This window comes from Acanthisitta chloris, unplaced genomic scaffold (assembly GCF_000695815.1).
Source record: "Acanthisitta chloris isolate BGI_N310 unplaced genomic scaffold, ASM69581v1 scaffold3633, whole genome shotgun sequence".
Lineage (NCBI taxonomy): Eukaryota > Metazoa > Chordata > Aves > Passeriformes > Acanthisittidae > Acanthisitta > Acanthisitta chloris.
In genome coordinates, this window is record NW_008666397.1 from 17,826 (window position 1) to 32,182 (window position 14,357).

Consider the following 14,357-nt stretch of genomic DNA (forward strand, 5'->3'; position numbering starts at 1 on the left):
AGTCTGCTAAGTGTTTGCTGCTGCTCTTGGAGGATCTTGCATGGAAGCAGTGTGGATGGGAAGCAATGTGGATATGAAGGCCTTGTCTCTTTCTGGGCTTGAGTTGGTCCTTATTCCACTGAGGAGCCCTTATTCCAGTGAGGGAATATAAAGAAAAGGTGGTGTTTTATGCCTGGTTTTTGTCAGGAAAACAGGTTACCAGCTCGGTCCCAGTTGTATTAGGATGGAAAGCTCCCACAGCGACTGCCCAGCAGTGAGCAGCAAATGTGTGCTTAGCCTCTAAGGAGATTATTTAACACAGCTCCATTTTTTTTTTATTATTGTTATTTTATCATTTTTCGTATTTACTTGTCAAGAGTGGATTTGCAGCTGTACCCTTGGAACGTGGGCAGGGTCTGAGTTTGTGGGGGAAACACAGCAGCAGGAGTTGTGGGCAGCACAGCAGAAGCACAGCGATGGCAGCGGCATGGAATTAGGAGTCTCTGCTGTCCACAGAAGCAGAACAGAAGTGGAGGGAAAAGGGGAGGGGAAGGAAGGCAACTACTAAAACCCTTCCCCAAATGGATGAATGAATGGGTGACACACATAAATGACTGCTGTGATGGTCTGACTTACTGTAGCTCGGTCTTGGATAATCCTCATATGTCAGATTTCTGTAAAGCAGCATGTGACACAAAGCTGGCCTCCCAGCAGACAAGTGTGCTGTGCTGGTATTAAGGGGCTGGCCAGAGCCTGGGCTGTGCACTGGAACGCGTGTGTGTCCGTGTGGGGTGTGCCTGCTCTCCTCCGTGCGCGGCTCGGCCGCCACCGCCGCCAGGACAGCGTCAAACTGGGATTCCAACAACCCTTGCCTATTGCATAGACAGCCCCAAACCTGCCTGTGTGGCTGTACTCTTGGGGAAAAAAGAGGAGGGGGGAAAACCCCCCCAAACACCAGAAACAGGAAAACCCCCAAAGACTTCTAGCTGGGATTACCTTGCTCACCCCTGTCACCACTGATGTCCTCCCAAGGTTAGGACTCGAGCTGCGTGAGGCCAGCTTAAAGCAGACGCCATGTGAAAGGAGCTCCATGAAGGAACAGCAGGCACTGGAAGGAGGACAGGAGTGCCCACAGGAACATGAACAACAACTTGCAAGTTAACCTGCCCAGGACCTGGGCTGGTTCAAACAGCTCACTGCAGGAGAAGTCTGAGCATTCCTTTTTTCTTTTCTATTACTATAGGATGGAGGACGAGGCAGTACTGGATAGAGGGGCTTCCTTCCTTAAACATGTATGTGATGAAGAAGAAGTGGAAGGTAAGAGACTCGGACTGCTGGGGAGGAAGGGTGCCTTCACTTTGGTGTTTGTATGTAAAGGTGGGCACAGTCAGAGGGCAGAGACACAGGGAACCTTTGCTTTGCCTAGAAATTCAGCCTAGAATTGAAACACTGGTAAGCTTGATTGGGTCGGAACTGACTTTTAAAAGAAATCCTCTCTTTCAGTTCAGGAGTGAACATTGTTGTGTGCTTCCACTTCCCCCAAACTCCTGTTTGCTGTGTCTCGCATAGTGGCTGTGAAACATCAGAGCTGTTTGCTTTGCTTTCTTCTATGGATAGAGTTTTGGCAACACCTGCCTATCACCTATCAGTGCAGGAAAATGGTGTCAGGTCGAGAAGCCAAGTGGAAAAACCAGCTGAATTTCTAGCAGGTGTTGGGGTGACCACAAAGCAGCAAGTGGATGTTTGCCTGGGCTATCCTTTGCGCTTGAGAGGCATAAAGAGAAGTGTTTTCCGTTGAAGAACTTCTTAACAAAGCATACAGTTTCCTCACTCTTTAGGAGAAGAGTAGACTCCCTTGGAAGTGATTTTGTTTTCTCTCTAACTAAAAACATTGTGAAATCCCAAAGGTAAAAGGAATTTAAAGGAGTTTAAGGTGGTTCCAGGAAAATTATGAAGCTGATAGGAATGAATTATTTGCAGCAAATTCTCTCTTGTTTTCTGAGGTTCAGTTGACCCTGAGCTTGATAAAGTAGCGGGAGAGAAGGAGGGGAGGACTCTACCTAGAAAGGAAAGGATTTCACCTCACTGTGCACTATCCTTCCCCTCCTGACTTCAGGGTATAATTTTGCTCTAATTGCTTTATTTGCAAACAAATGCCTGTGGCTTTTTGGTTGGAAATGTTTTGAAAGGTGTAGGGTTACAGCCGTGGCATTGTCACCGGTAATGGACAGGAAAGCATCCAGCAGCAGGAGAGCAAATAGTCTCCAAAAAGAGGAGTTAGGACACTTCCAGCAAACCAAGCCAGTCCTTTCCACGAAAATGCTTGTGTTTTCTTCCTCTCTGGGCTGAAGTAATCTGTGCTCAGCCGCTATAAATCATCGTGTTGGGTTTAATGAGGCCATTTGCTGTCTGCAGGGTCGGGTTTGTATTAGCCTCTTGCTTGGAGAATAATTGACACTTTGGCACAGCAGAAACACTGGAGAGGAGAGAGAGGGAGAATATTTCTCATGTTTTATTGTCTTAAGTGTTGCCACATGCTGTTGTGGTGTGTATTGGCCACATGTGACACTCCAGGAACATAATACAAGTGGTTGTTGGTGAAGAGGAGCACAGGAGGGTCCTTTGGGCTGTCTGCAAGGGGCTGTGAAAAGCTTGTGGTTAACACTTGAAGGAACATTTGTGGCTGTGGTGTGTTTATATCCAGTGTTCCAGTGTGGATATCCTCATTTAGTTTAGTTGAGCTAACGGACCAGTTGCAGCTCATCTCGCTGGGGGCAGGAGAAGAGGAGGTGAAACAACTTTTTCTAATTGCCCACGACAGGCCCTGAGCTGGAGCCACTCGGCTGAGCCTCTGGAGAGCCCTTGAGCTGTGCAGCCAGCTAATTCCCTCCTGCCTGCTAAAGGCAGTGCCATGATTCTCCCAGGCTTCTGCCAGTCACCCAAGGAGCTGATGCTGTGGTGTCTGTCAGGGTTGTGGGGCACGGATGGGTCAGTCAGGGAGTAGCTGCTTCACTCTGCAGTGGGACAGCCTGGAATTCACAGCCTGTCTGGCAAATGTGAGGCATTGCCACAGTGCCAGTATGCATTAAGGGCTTTGGCACTTTGAAGAGATCTTACTTGTCTCCTAGTTTCCAGCCTAAATGATTCTGTGGTTCTGTGTGTGTCCTCAGCTGTGTCTGACTCTGCACAGATCTGTGCAGTCAATGTTTGTGTGTATCCAGTGTGCACATTGGCACCTCAGGTGCAGTCATGGTCTGTATGTATGGAATGAATTCTAGACTCACAGACTGTTTTGGGTTGAAGAAACCTTAAGGACCATCTAATTCCACCCCCCTGCCATGGTCAGGGACACGTTCCACTAAATCAGGTTGCTCCAACCTGGCCATGGACACTTCCAGGGCTGAGGCAGTAACAGCTTCGCTGGGCAGCCTGTCACAGTGCCTCAGCACCTCACAGGGAAGAATTTCTTCTGTATATCTAATCTGACCGTTCCCTCGCTCAGTTTAAGATCCAGTGGAAGGGCTGAAACATCAGGGTGCAGACCTTTGGCTGACACTTGGTGCAGATGCTTTTAAGCCTCTGCTAGATCTCTGCACTGCCGGTGAGGTGGTTTCAAGGAGGAGAGCGTCTGTCTGGATACCTGGAGCTGTTAGCTCCAAAGTGCCTTCCTTTACCTCTCCACTTTCATTCTGTGGTTACAGCTTGCTGTTCTAAAAGGCTCTCAGGAGCTGTATCCTCTGGAGAAGGAGGTAACAGCAAGGGGAATTGTTACCTCCAGGTGTGTGTTCTTTTCCTGGTACTTTTTAGCCTGCTTTCGTGAGGAAGTAACATATATATCCTGAAGTTCTCTGCTTCTCTCTTCTTCATATTCCTCTCTCAACTACTTTTTTTGCAGTCAATATTGATGAAATGTCTCAGGAAGGCTCTTAATTCACTTAATTTCACTTAAACTTGAGTGGAGAAGGGAGACTGTTTTCTTTTCCCTTTGCGAGAGGAAAGGGAGTTGTAACCTTTATCCGAAGAGAGCTGATGGTGTAGTGATAGGGCAGTAGTACCTGGGGATTCCCTGGCTGCAAGAGTTTGCAGGAGAGAAAACTCTACAGGAAAGCATTAGAATGTGCTTTGAAGCCAGGCTGCTTTTGCTGCTCATGAATCAGTTTGATTTCAAGCAGGTGGAGACAGAATGTTGAAGCTGTCACTTTGAGCATCCCTCTTTGGGCATGTTCTATGGGAGAGGAGAGGAATGGCCTTTGCTTGGTCAGTGATACCCTCAGGTTTTGTCTGTGGGATGGAGATAGCAACTCCAGATGACCACATCACCTGCTGATTTGATTATCATAGCATTTTAGGGGTTGGAATGGACCTTAGAGATAATCCAGTGCCAGCCCCTTCCGTGGGCAGGGACACTTCCCACCAGAGCAGGTTGCTCAAGGCTTCATCCAGCCTGGCTTTGAATTATGTAGTGGTGTGGGGGAGAGGGAAAGACTTGGTCTTTTAAGGAGGGGGAAAAACTGGCATTTCTGGTCAGGAGGATGTTGAGACTGTTTCAGCGTAGGACAGTTGTGGGTCATGCCCTTGCTGAGTAAATGTGATGTTGACAGAAGGTGCACATACCTGACAGAAGTACATCCCTCGGGCCTGCTCCCAGGGGATTGTTCAGTGCATCTCTCAGGTGACACCTCAGCCTGGTCCTGCACTGGAATGTGCTGCTGTTTCACCAGTGATATCAGCTGTTGACATTTGAGAATTACTCCACTCCAGCTCCTCCCTGCTGCCTGTACCAGTGGGAAGGCTCCATGATGGATTTGGTACATGTTAGCTAGGAGGAGTTGCTTGATGGAAGTGCCCAGAAACACAACCTGGTGAGGCAAGGGATCTGAGGCAGAGTGTGGAAGGAAAGCAAGTGCAGGTCAGCTTTCCCAGGGGAAATCAGGAAGAGGCACTGCCCTGAGCTGTGTGAGAAAACCCTTCCCATTCATTTCAGGCACTGCACGTTCCTTTCCTTGAAGGTAAGGCTGTGCTGCTGTAATGCCACCACGAGGAGTGCTGGTATGTGTGACATAAACAGATTACTTAATAACCGATTTTGCAAGAGGGGAAAAGTAAAGCTCCACCTTATCCTCTGAGATAAGGTATTCTTGGCACTCTAAGCATAACTTCCCCCAGGCGCACTGCCGCCCTGACTCCGTGGTGGGGTGGAGGATGCTGGATTCAAGTCTGGCAACTCCACTGCTGCAAAGCCTGAGGAGCACTCCAGCTCCACATGTGAGGAAACAGGGATCAGCACGCCTGTCCTGCCTTCCAAATGATTGGCACAGTAAAGGTTTTGAGAGCATCTCTCAGATCCCACTGTTACAGGAGTGAATTCCACTGCTACTAATGGAAACTTTTTCATGGATCTTGTTACCGTTGTGGGATACTATTGTGCTGCTAACTCTGCAGAGAGGCTAAACCAGGGATTTTGCAATGACATTCCATAGCTACTTGTTCCATTTTAGCACTTTCCTCCTCCTTGCTTTCTATTCTTGACCTGCTTGTGTCATTGCACTCTGCTGGTAGAAAGCTGTGTGATACCATAAGCCCAAGATTAGTCCTTGATGGTTGGATCAATGAGGAGAGAGGTTAAAAGGGCACAGATAACTGTGAACATCTTTACCTTTATTAACAGCAGGCAGAAAAGAGGAGAAATGAGCTGTATTTACCCGTTTGCTTTGATTTCTCTTTCTCCTCTCATTCCTGCCACCATCTTTGATCCTTGACTGTAGGCCGACCTCCTCCATATTCAGAAATAACCTGTTTCATATCAGGGGTTTTAATTGCTTCTGAAAAAAATGTGATTAAAGAATTAATCAGGTAAAAGTCTTATCACAGAATGTGCTTCGTTAATATTCTTTGGTACCTTAAATTCATGGGCAGAGATAAACCAGGCTGTGTTTGGCTGTGGTAGAACTGACATGGGCTTTGCTCCTGCAAAAGCCAAGCACCAAGGACTCAGGCACTACCTTTTTGCTCTCCTTCCATACATCAGCTGGCACAACTTCCCTGTGAGGGTGCTGAGGTGCTGGCACAGGTTGCCCAGAGAAGCTGTGGCTGGTCCACCCCTGGAGGTGTCCAAGGCCAGATTGGACAGGGCTTGGAGCAACCTGATCTAGTAGAAGGTGTCCCTGCCCATGATAGGAGAGTGGAACGAGAGGTCATTGCATGGGACATCGTTGTGGTCATTGCTGACGTCTTTGCTGTGCTGTCAGGAATCAGCATTAGCTCTGCAGTGCTGGTGTGGGGTGAGGAGGTGTTGATGCCTGCCTACTCCATGCTCGGTGAGAAAAGCTGCAATCCGAGTTCAGAGGATGATAAACTGACTTTACATAAGGCAGTGATAAGTTGGCTGCACAGGCAGGAGAAATGGAGAGAATGTTGTAAGAGCAGCTGAGTCAATAGCTGGTGTGATTGGCCCATGGTGGTTTCTTTCTGGTGATGATAACTTGTGCACCAACACATGCTGAGTGCAAGGTATGTGGTGGTGAAGGAAGATGTTTCCATTCCATTCTGACAGTGACTGGCTTTTCTCCAGCTCCAATCAGTTTGGAATCACAGAATCATTTAGGCTGGAGAAGACCTTTAAGATCATTGAGTTCAACTGTTGAGAAACAGTAACCAGCGCTCTGACCTGGTGGTGAAGCTCATTTTGCTGAGGGCTGTGCTGAGTAGAAAGGTGGCCCTCACATGGCACCTTGCAGCCTGGGGTGGGAACAAGTGCTGTCACTTCACTTCTAGGTCTAGTCTTGTTTGACTGTCTTCTCCCACCTGCCTCTGTCCAACAGCTCTTTTGTAAGGTACAATAACACTGGTGATAACAGTTCAGCATGGAGATTGAAAAACCGATACAGCCTCTGCTCAGCCTTCAGCTATGAGCCCCAGATGTGCTGATGACCCTTCCCAGGTTTTTCTGGGACATGTAAAACGAAAAGGTAACCCAAAATGTGTTGGGGAGCCCTAGTCATGTTGCATGAGCTGGTCTTAGTAACACCCTTACCTGTGCACCCAGAACTGCTGGAGCTCAACTTGACCTGGAAACTGCTGCTAGGGCTGTAGGATGCTGGGGTAGGCACACGCTGTGTGCTGGCTCAGGCATCGTCCCACCCTTCCTCGAGCTCTGTCCCTTCCTTTCCTTCAGGTGATGTTCCTACTCTGTTTGCACAGCACTAGGTGAACTTGGAGGCTGAGAAGGGGACACATGGAGCTCAGGTGCTTCCTGAAGGAAGCATGTGGTGCTGGAGAGGCGTCGGGAGCCTTTGTGTGAGCTCATGTTGTTTGCATTCTTTCGTGGTGCCCTGCTGGCACCAGCTTGGCCTTCCGGGAACCAAGGCTCTGTCTGCCTTCCATGATACACTGTTTGCTTATAGCTGCATCCTTGGAAACAAGGTTTGCTTGCAGGGGGCTGCTTTGAGGTTCTTCCCAGGGAGCAGAAGTGCTTGGATGCCTTAGTCATCATACCATAGCTCTTACTTCTCTTGGAGGGTGGTCTAAACCCTACCTTCATCTGTGAGCCTGAGAGTGCCAAGTACAGCTTGGGACTCATTTACTCAGCCTTGGTAATTAATGAGATGGAAATATGGAAAATGAGGCCAAGATTTTCAGCCAAGATTGGTTATTTTGGGTGGTTATTGGGAGCATTCAGAAGGGGCAATGTTTTAAAAGATCCCGGAAAATTCAAAGGTACCAATGCTTCCAGAGGGCTAAATCCAGCAGTCCAGCACAGCTCTCCTCTTCTGCCCTGCTCCCAGAGGCTGTTTAAAGTCTTCCTTGTCTTTCTGTGGAAGCCATGCAGTCCTGGGCAGATTAGATCAGATCACAGCAGGACAGGTTTGGTGGCTTTTGTAACCTCTCACAGCTCCAAAGAAGAGAGAAAGAAAAGCCGCTTATGGGGTTGTGGGTAAGTCTCGCAGTGGCTTACGTAAAGCTCAGGGAGAATACCCCACCACATGCTTACTGTTCTGTCTGGACAGCGCCCACCCCTTTGTTCACTGCCACCCTGACTTTGCTCCTACACCTTTGTAGGATCTACAGGAAGTCAATTCAAGACCTTACTTCATTTATTTTTTTGTTCGTTTTCTTTTCCATTTTAGATATTCTTGACTTGAGTTTACATGAGCTCTGTCTTTTAGTCATCCTGTTGCTCAGGGTTAGCTCAGCTTTTACACATGCTTTGCTGGAGCAGCTTCTGAATCTTGTTAGGAATCTAGCAGGTCCAGTCTGGGCCATCCATCTCCCATGTGGAATGGAGGAGTGCAAGCTTCAGTCAGATGCCTAGGAACACTTTCTTCTGCCTAACTGTAGTGTTATGTGGGAACCTTTTAAAGGTCACTTTACATGAAGATGAATCTCACCTTATGGAGATACTGAAGTTCTCTAAGCCTGATGTTACAAAAGAAGGAAAAACTATTTGCAATTTCCATGCAAATGCAATTTCCCTCACAGCTCCTTCCCTACCCCTTGCAGGGATTTTGGCCAGGGACTACATGTTAAGATGTGAAGTGCAGTAAAGCAAATACATAAAATGATCTTTGGACAGTAAGTAACTGCATCTTCACTGTTGATGCTGGGTTCTCTCTCAAATTTTAGCCGTGAGTTTGGGGTTATTTTGTCAGAGCTGGCAGGATTGAAGTGATCCCTGTTGTTTCTAATCTTGTCCCTGCTTCTTTCCTCTGTCCATGGCATAGTAGGTCAGGGTTGTCTCTCCTAACACCTCTGTTCTATATTTTGCCCTTTCCTGCCTCCCTCATGACAGGCTTCTCTCTTGATGGCATAAATCAGGCTGTGAACCCCCTGCTTAGGCTTAGGGTGGTTATTCCCATCTCCTGATGGATTCACACTGACCCGTTTCCTTGGCCAACTGCCACACCATGGAAGAATCAGTTCATTGCGTACTACTATTTATAGGAGGAGGGATTTGGATCTGATTTATCTCCAACTGGTATGTTCAGTTTTGTTCAGATTTCAACAAAGTACTAAATGAATCCCAATGTTTCCTTGATCAATGGGTTTTCACTCTCATGGAAAATGGGTCACGTGAATATCAGAATGTTCTGAAAACCCTGTGGTGACTGGTGGGTGAGCCTGGGGCTGTGCCTGGTCAGCCCTTCTAGAGGACTGGTTATGGTTTGGTTTGGTTTTCCTTGGAGTTTCAGTGTCTGTGTCCGTGTGGAACAGCACTTGGCTCTTAGGCAGTGCTGGAGGAAATCATTGTGTTTCTGGAAGAAACTGTGCATCCCATCCCAGGTGTGCAGAGTGACTTCCTCTCCTGGAAGGTGGAGCTGGTTGGACTGCAGGTCCTGCAACTGCTGCTTTGCTGCCACCAGCACCTGTAAAGCCCTTTAAACCCAGGTAGAGCTAAGGGCACTCGGCACGTGCCGGTGTGGCCTTTTGTTCTTATTTCTTGAGCTGATTTGAATCTAAGCAGGGCTTAGTTTGGGACTTCCTTAGCGCTACTTTTAGTATCTCCCCTTTAAAATAGATCATCCCTCTGATTTATTTGTCCTTCTGGGCCATCAGCTTTTGATGTCATCAATTTCCTTTGATTCTCACACACAACGAGGAGCACCTTCTGCCACCACCCCTGGGTTGGAAAAAGAGCTGCTGCAAAGGTGTCCTGGCTAGTGCCACATCTCACAGCAGGCTTGGTGGCACGCTGACACCTTCTTCTTGGCCACAAAGGTGTAATGTACTGTCTTCTGCTGACAAAGCATGTGGCAGGCTGTGCCCCCTGCACGTCTTGTGTGACTGCAGAGCTGTGGTGGTGCAGATTGCTGCGTGTTAGATGTGGCCATGGAGCAAATGAATCTTCCCAGCTCCTGAGGGTGTGTGGTGTTTCAGTTCCATCCAGGGATGAGAATGATACCTGGGCTGTGGAAATGAGACGAGAAGGTCACACCTTTCATGGAACCATGGAGCTTAAAAGATCATCTCATTCTGATTCCCTGTCGTGGGCAGGAACACCTTCCACTAGACCAGGTTGCTCCAAGCCCCATCCAACCTGACTTCACCTGTCTGTGTCTTATTGTGTAGGCCAGCCATGCCCCAGAGTGACATGTCTGGGGCAGCCTGAGCAAAGTGCTTCTTTCAGGTGGCCCAAAGTATCTGTCCCAGTCTTTGCTGTGAGCCTGGGGACACAGGTCTACCCACTGCTGGAGGAGCAAGTGGCCAGAGCTTGTGGAGAAGTGATCTGTTGTATGGACACATCAGCTGTAACCATGTGAGCCTGTCCCAGGCTGATTGGGTTAAATGGGACTTTCCCTGTTCTTTGGAAAGGAGCCTTGAAAGGAAAACCAAGGGCTGAGTGAAAACTGCTAATGCTCAGCTCATTTTCACTGCTTTATACATTTTTAGTATTAGGTTTTGATCTTTTTTCCTTCTAAGGTGCCAGTCTGAGATTCTGTGTGGGCTGGTCTGAGCAGGCTCTGAGTCTCAAGGACCTGATCATGTGGAAGGGATTCCTTCTTGGATGCTATGCAGCAGGCAGACTTTATCCTTTGATCCTGTAACTTCCAGCTCCTCTCTCCAAGTGATCAAGTTTTGGTTTTGCTGAGCTAAAACCAGTCCATTGTCACCCATTTCTTCAAGAGTTAGTGCTTAAAAATGGAAAGGATCATAAATAAAGTGACCTCTGAGAATGGGTTGGGTTGGAAGGGACCTTAAAGTTATCTAATTCCACCTCCTGCCATTTGCAGAGACACCTCCTGCTAGACCAGGTTGCTCCAAGCCTCATCCAGCGTGGCCTTGATGAGCAGGTAGATGCTCCTGCAGACGGGGAGGGAATGCTGCATTTCGCAGAACTTAGTTGGGTAACACGAGTGGATTTTCACCAGTAAAACTGACTCAGGGTCTCTCCTGTAGCCAAACTCCAAACCTGGGTGCTGAATCATGGCCTGCTGTTCTCCAGTTCCTCTTAATAAAGCAAAAGTTGTGGTTTTCCAGGAGAACAAATACCTCCCTGATGATGACTATTTCTTGCTTGATTAATAATCAAATGAAATGATTTTGCTGTGAATTTACTGCCCAGTAAAGATTTTCCTTGGGCACAAACTTCAATGGTTTTAGCTCCAGCTGGTGTATGTCCAAGAAAGCCATGAGCCACTGCTGTGTCTTAGAATAGAACTGGTCCCACTGTGACCTGTAGGTCTCACTGTGCATCTTACCAATGGGGTTTGGGTGTTGTGAAATACACACTGGTCAGCTGAAACAGCTCTGGTGCACCCAGAGGGTAGTGGATTTCCTGGGGAGAGTGGGGAGGGCAATGGGAGGAGGAGCTGTGTTGGGTGTACAAGAGAAAACTAGAGACCTGGCTCACCAGGAGAAGTTAACACTCAGCTCCATGCTTCCCATCCTCCTCCGAGCCATAGGATCCCACTGCAGTGCCTGTGTGTCACGTTTCATTACCACTTGCAGTGAATGGTTCTCATGGGAAAGGCTGGGTTCTCCTGGTGAGTCGGAAATGTCTCAGGAGCTCAGTGCATTCAGAGTATGTGTCAATTGTTTCCTTCCAGGCGCTTTGGGAAGGGAGCCTAGAAGTTTATCTCAGCCTTTGGAACAATATAAACAGATGCCAAGCACTTCAAGTACGGGGAGAAGGAAAATGTCCTGCTTGGCCTCCCTGAACAGACTGGGAGGAGGAGGGGGGGGAGGACACAAAAAGCAACATTAAATAAGTCTCTCCCTTCAGCCTAGGGCCAAGCAGCAAAGTCATGCAGATGTTTGCCTGCGTACATACAACTTAGTTTCATATTACCAAAATCTGCACTGAGCACACGTGGTCCAAAGATTAAAGAGATTGTCCAGTTCTGTTGGCAGCATATTAAAGTATTAAGACTACAGGCTTACTATGATGTGTTTCTATTATCAAGCTGACCACAGGATTCAAGTGATTCAAAGGGGAGGACGTTGTTTAATACACATACCTTTGGTGTGAGGCTTTTGGATACGATCTTGGGCGTGAGAATCCCTTGGGAAGGGCTACCACTGCCCTGTCTGGCTGGGGTCACCCCCACCCTCCAGCTCCTGCTCGTGCTCAGATGAGATCTCCCCTTCTCTGTCCCTGTGCGGCGTTTAAGCCATCTGCCATGGTAAAGCTGATGTTTCCAGTTGCTGGAAGAGCTTTCCTAGTTTCCTGTGGCACGCAAGAGCTAAATCCGATCTTCAGGTGTTGATCCCGAAGGTCTTGCTGCAGATGTCTCCATGGCTCTGCCTGTTCCCTCTGTGCTGTGATCTCATTCCTCAGGGATCGCAGTGCTGACACACCAGGCTGGGGGCAGCACGCAGCACCCTGTTCTCCTGCCTGAGTTTGAACCCTGCTCAGCTCTGGATTTCTGTTTCTTCCATCCCTGAAAGTGTCCAGGGATGGAAGATGGTTTCTGTTTCTTCCATCTCTGAAAGTGTCCTGGGAATCCAACTCTCATTTTCCAAGAGTTCTGTGTGTAGGAGCTGCTCTTTTGGCTTAAAGTGAGGTGGCTGAATGATCTGGGCACAGAAAAAGACATGTAAGTGCTTTCTGTAAGCACAAGATACTTATTCCAAGTTGGCAGAAATGCAGAAACCCCTGAAAATGAAACATTTTTGTCAAACTCATCAACATAACAACTGGCAAATGTGGTCAAAGTATTTGGTTTGAAAATCTCAGTACAAGGGGAAAGGCATTCTTGGGGTTTACAGGCAGCATATGAAATTTGGTACTTACTCTGTTAATTTTGGGAAGTGCTGAGTACATAGGAGTTGACAAGAACTTCGGTGACTAGTCCTCCCTCCTCTGCTGTGTTGTAACACCACCCTAGTGGCACGTGGGACATGGGACCTGTGTAGTGGCACCTGTCTAAAGGCACCTAATGGTACTTTGACACTTGTTCTACAATGGACTGTACAGTCAAGTGATGTAAATTTTGTTGGCCTAAGCTCTTCAATTAAACTGAATCAGTTGGCATGAGGCAGTTGTTAAGTCCAGCTGATGTATTTGGGAAAACAAATGGAAAAATTAATGGAGAATGTGTTTGAAGAGCACTCCAGTCAATATTACAAAATGAGGATGATGGCTTTCTGTGGGGTTAGTTTTGGAGTTAAATCACTCACAAGGGCAACAATTATCAGAGTCTGCGCTGGCATGTGCTCTCAGAAATGGTGGTACAGAAATACTTCTCCAAGTGGAAGCTACAGAGCTCCCAGCTCATGTTTGGAGGTAAAAAAGACAGGAGTAATTACTGTTAGGCTAGCAAAGGATGGTTCAGTTGCCTGTTGAAGTGAAACAGTGACAGGACAAAGAGTAATGGGTTCAGACTGAAAGAGGGAAAATTTAGGTTAGATATATGGAAGAAGTTTATCCCTTTGAGGGTGGTGAGACACTGGCACAGGTTGCCCAGGGAGGTTGTGGCTGCCCCATCCCTAGAAATGTTCAAGGCCAGGTTGGATGAAGCCTTGAGCAACTTGAGCTAGTGGGAGGTGTCCCTGCCCATGGAATGAGATGAGCTTTAAGGTCCCTTCCAACCCAAACCAGTCTGGGATTCTGTGAAGTGCAACATGAACTGTACTGGGCAGTGATGCCCAAACTCCACAAAGTTGATATTGATGTTTATGTGCTTGTGTTGCCAGGTCACCACACGATTTACATTGGGGTCCACGTGCCGAAGAGCTACAGGAGGAGGAGACGTCACAGAAGAAAACCTGGGCACAAAGAAAAGAAAGAGAAGGAGAAAATCTCGGAGAACTACTCAGACAAATCAGATGTGGAAAATGCTGATGAGACGAGCAGCAGCATCCTTAAACCACTCAGTAAGTGCTGGTTCCAGCTGTCACTCACTACAATGGTCTGTTGTCTAGGGATCTGCTCATGGAGGAGGAAAATTGATCCATGAAAACAATCATCTCACATTGCAGGGTCGGAATAGCCTTAGCCAGTTGCTGTCCAATGGTTGCTGAGGCTTGGAAAAGGCACAGGCTGGAGCAGACATTTCATCCCTCTGTATCACCTGAGTTGGCTCCTGAGCAAGTGCCAGCCAGGAACAGGCCAAATGTGTCTAAAGCAATTTGACACTGCATGTAAAGAGATAGCAAGCAAAGGCAAGGGCTGAGTAGGTGCCTGGGCAGATCTGTTGCAGCTTCTGCCCTGGCTCTGGAGTGTGCACCCTCTCTGGAATTCCAGCACCCCGTGGTTTTGGTTTCATGTGTCACTAACTTTGTGGTGCTAATAACTCTTTTCTCTTCAGTAATTAAGTAGTTTTAAATTTTGCAAACCAAAAGAGGGATGAAATGTAGCATTGCTGTGTGTTTGAGTATCTGTAGGGGTTGGATACCTGATTTTTGAGGTCTGTTTTGGATGCTCTATGCCTATATTCCTG

At 47.7% G+C, this 14,357-nt stretch overlaps 1 protein-coding gene across 1 annotated transcript in view; it reads left to right on the top strand.

The window, feature by feature from the left end:
• Positions 1 to 1,223: 1,223 nt before the first annotated feature.
• The window catches only part of LOC103799738 (electrogenic sodium bicarbonate cotransporter 1-like), a gene marked incomplete at its 3' end in the record, with an annotated part of 46,921 nt that continues 33,787 nt past the window's right edge, over positions 1,224 to 14,357 (top strand). The window contains exons 1-2 of the mRNA XM_009072088.1: positions 1,224 to 1,296; positions 13,612 to 13,791. Coding sequence (XP_009070336.1) covers positions 1,224 to 1,296; positions 13,612 to 13,791 — 253 coding nt within the window. The remainder of the gene's footprint in view (positions 1,297 to 13,611; positions 13,792 to 14,357) is intronic.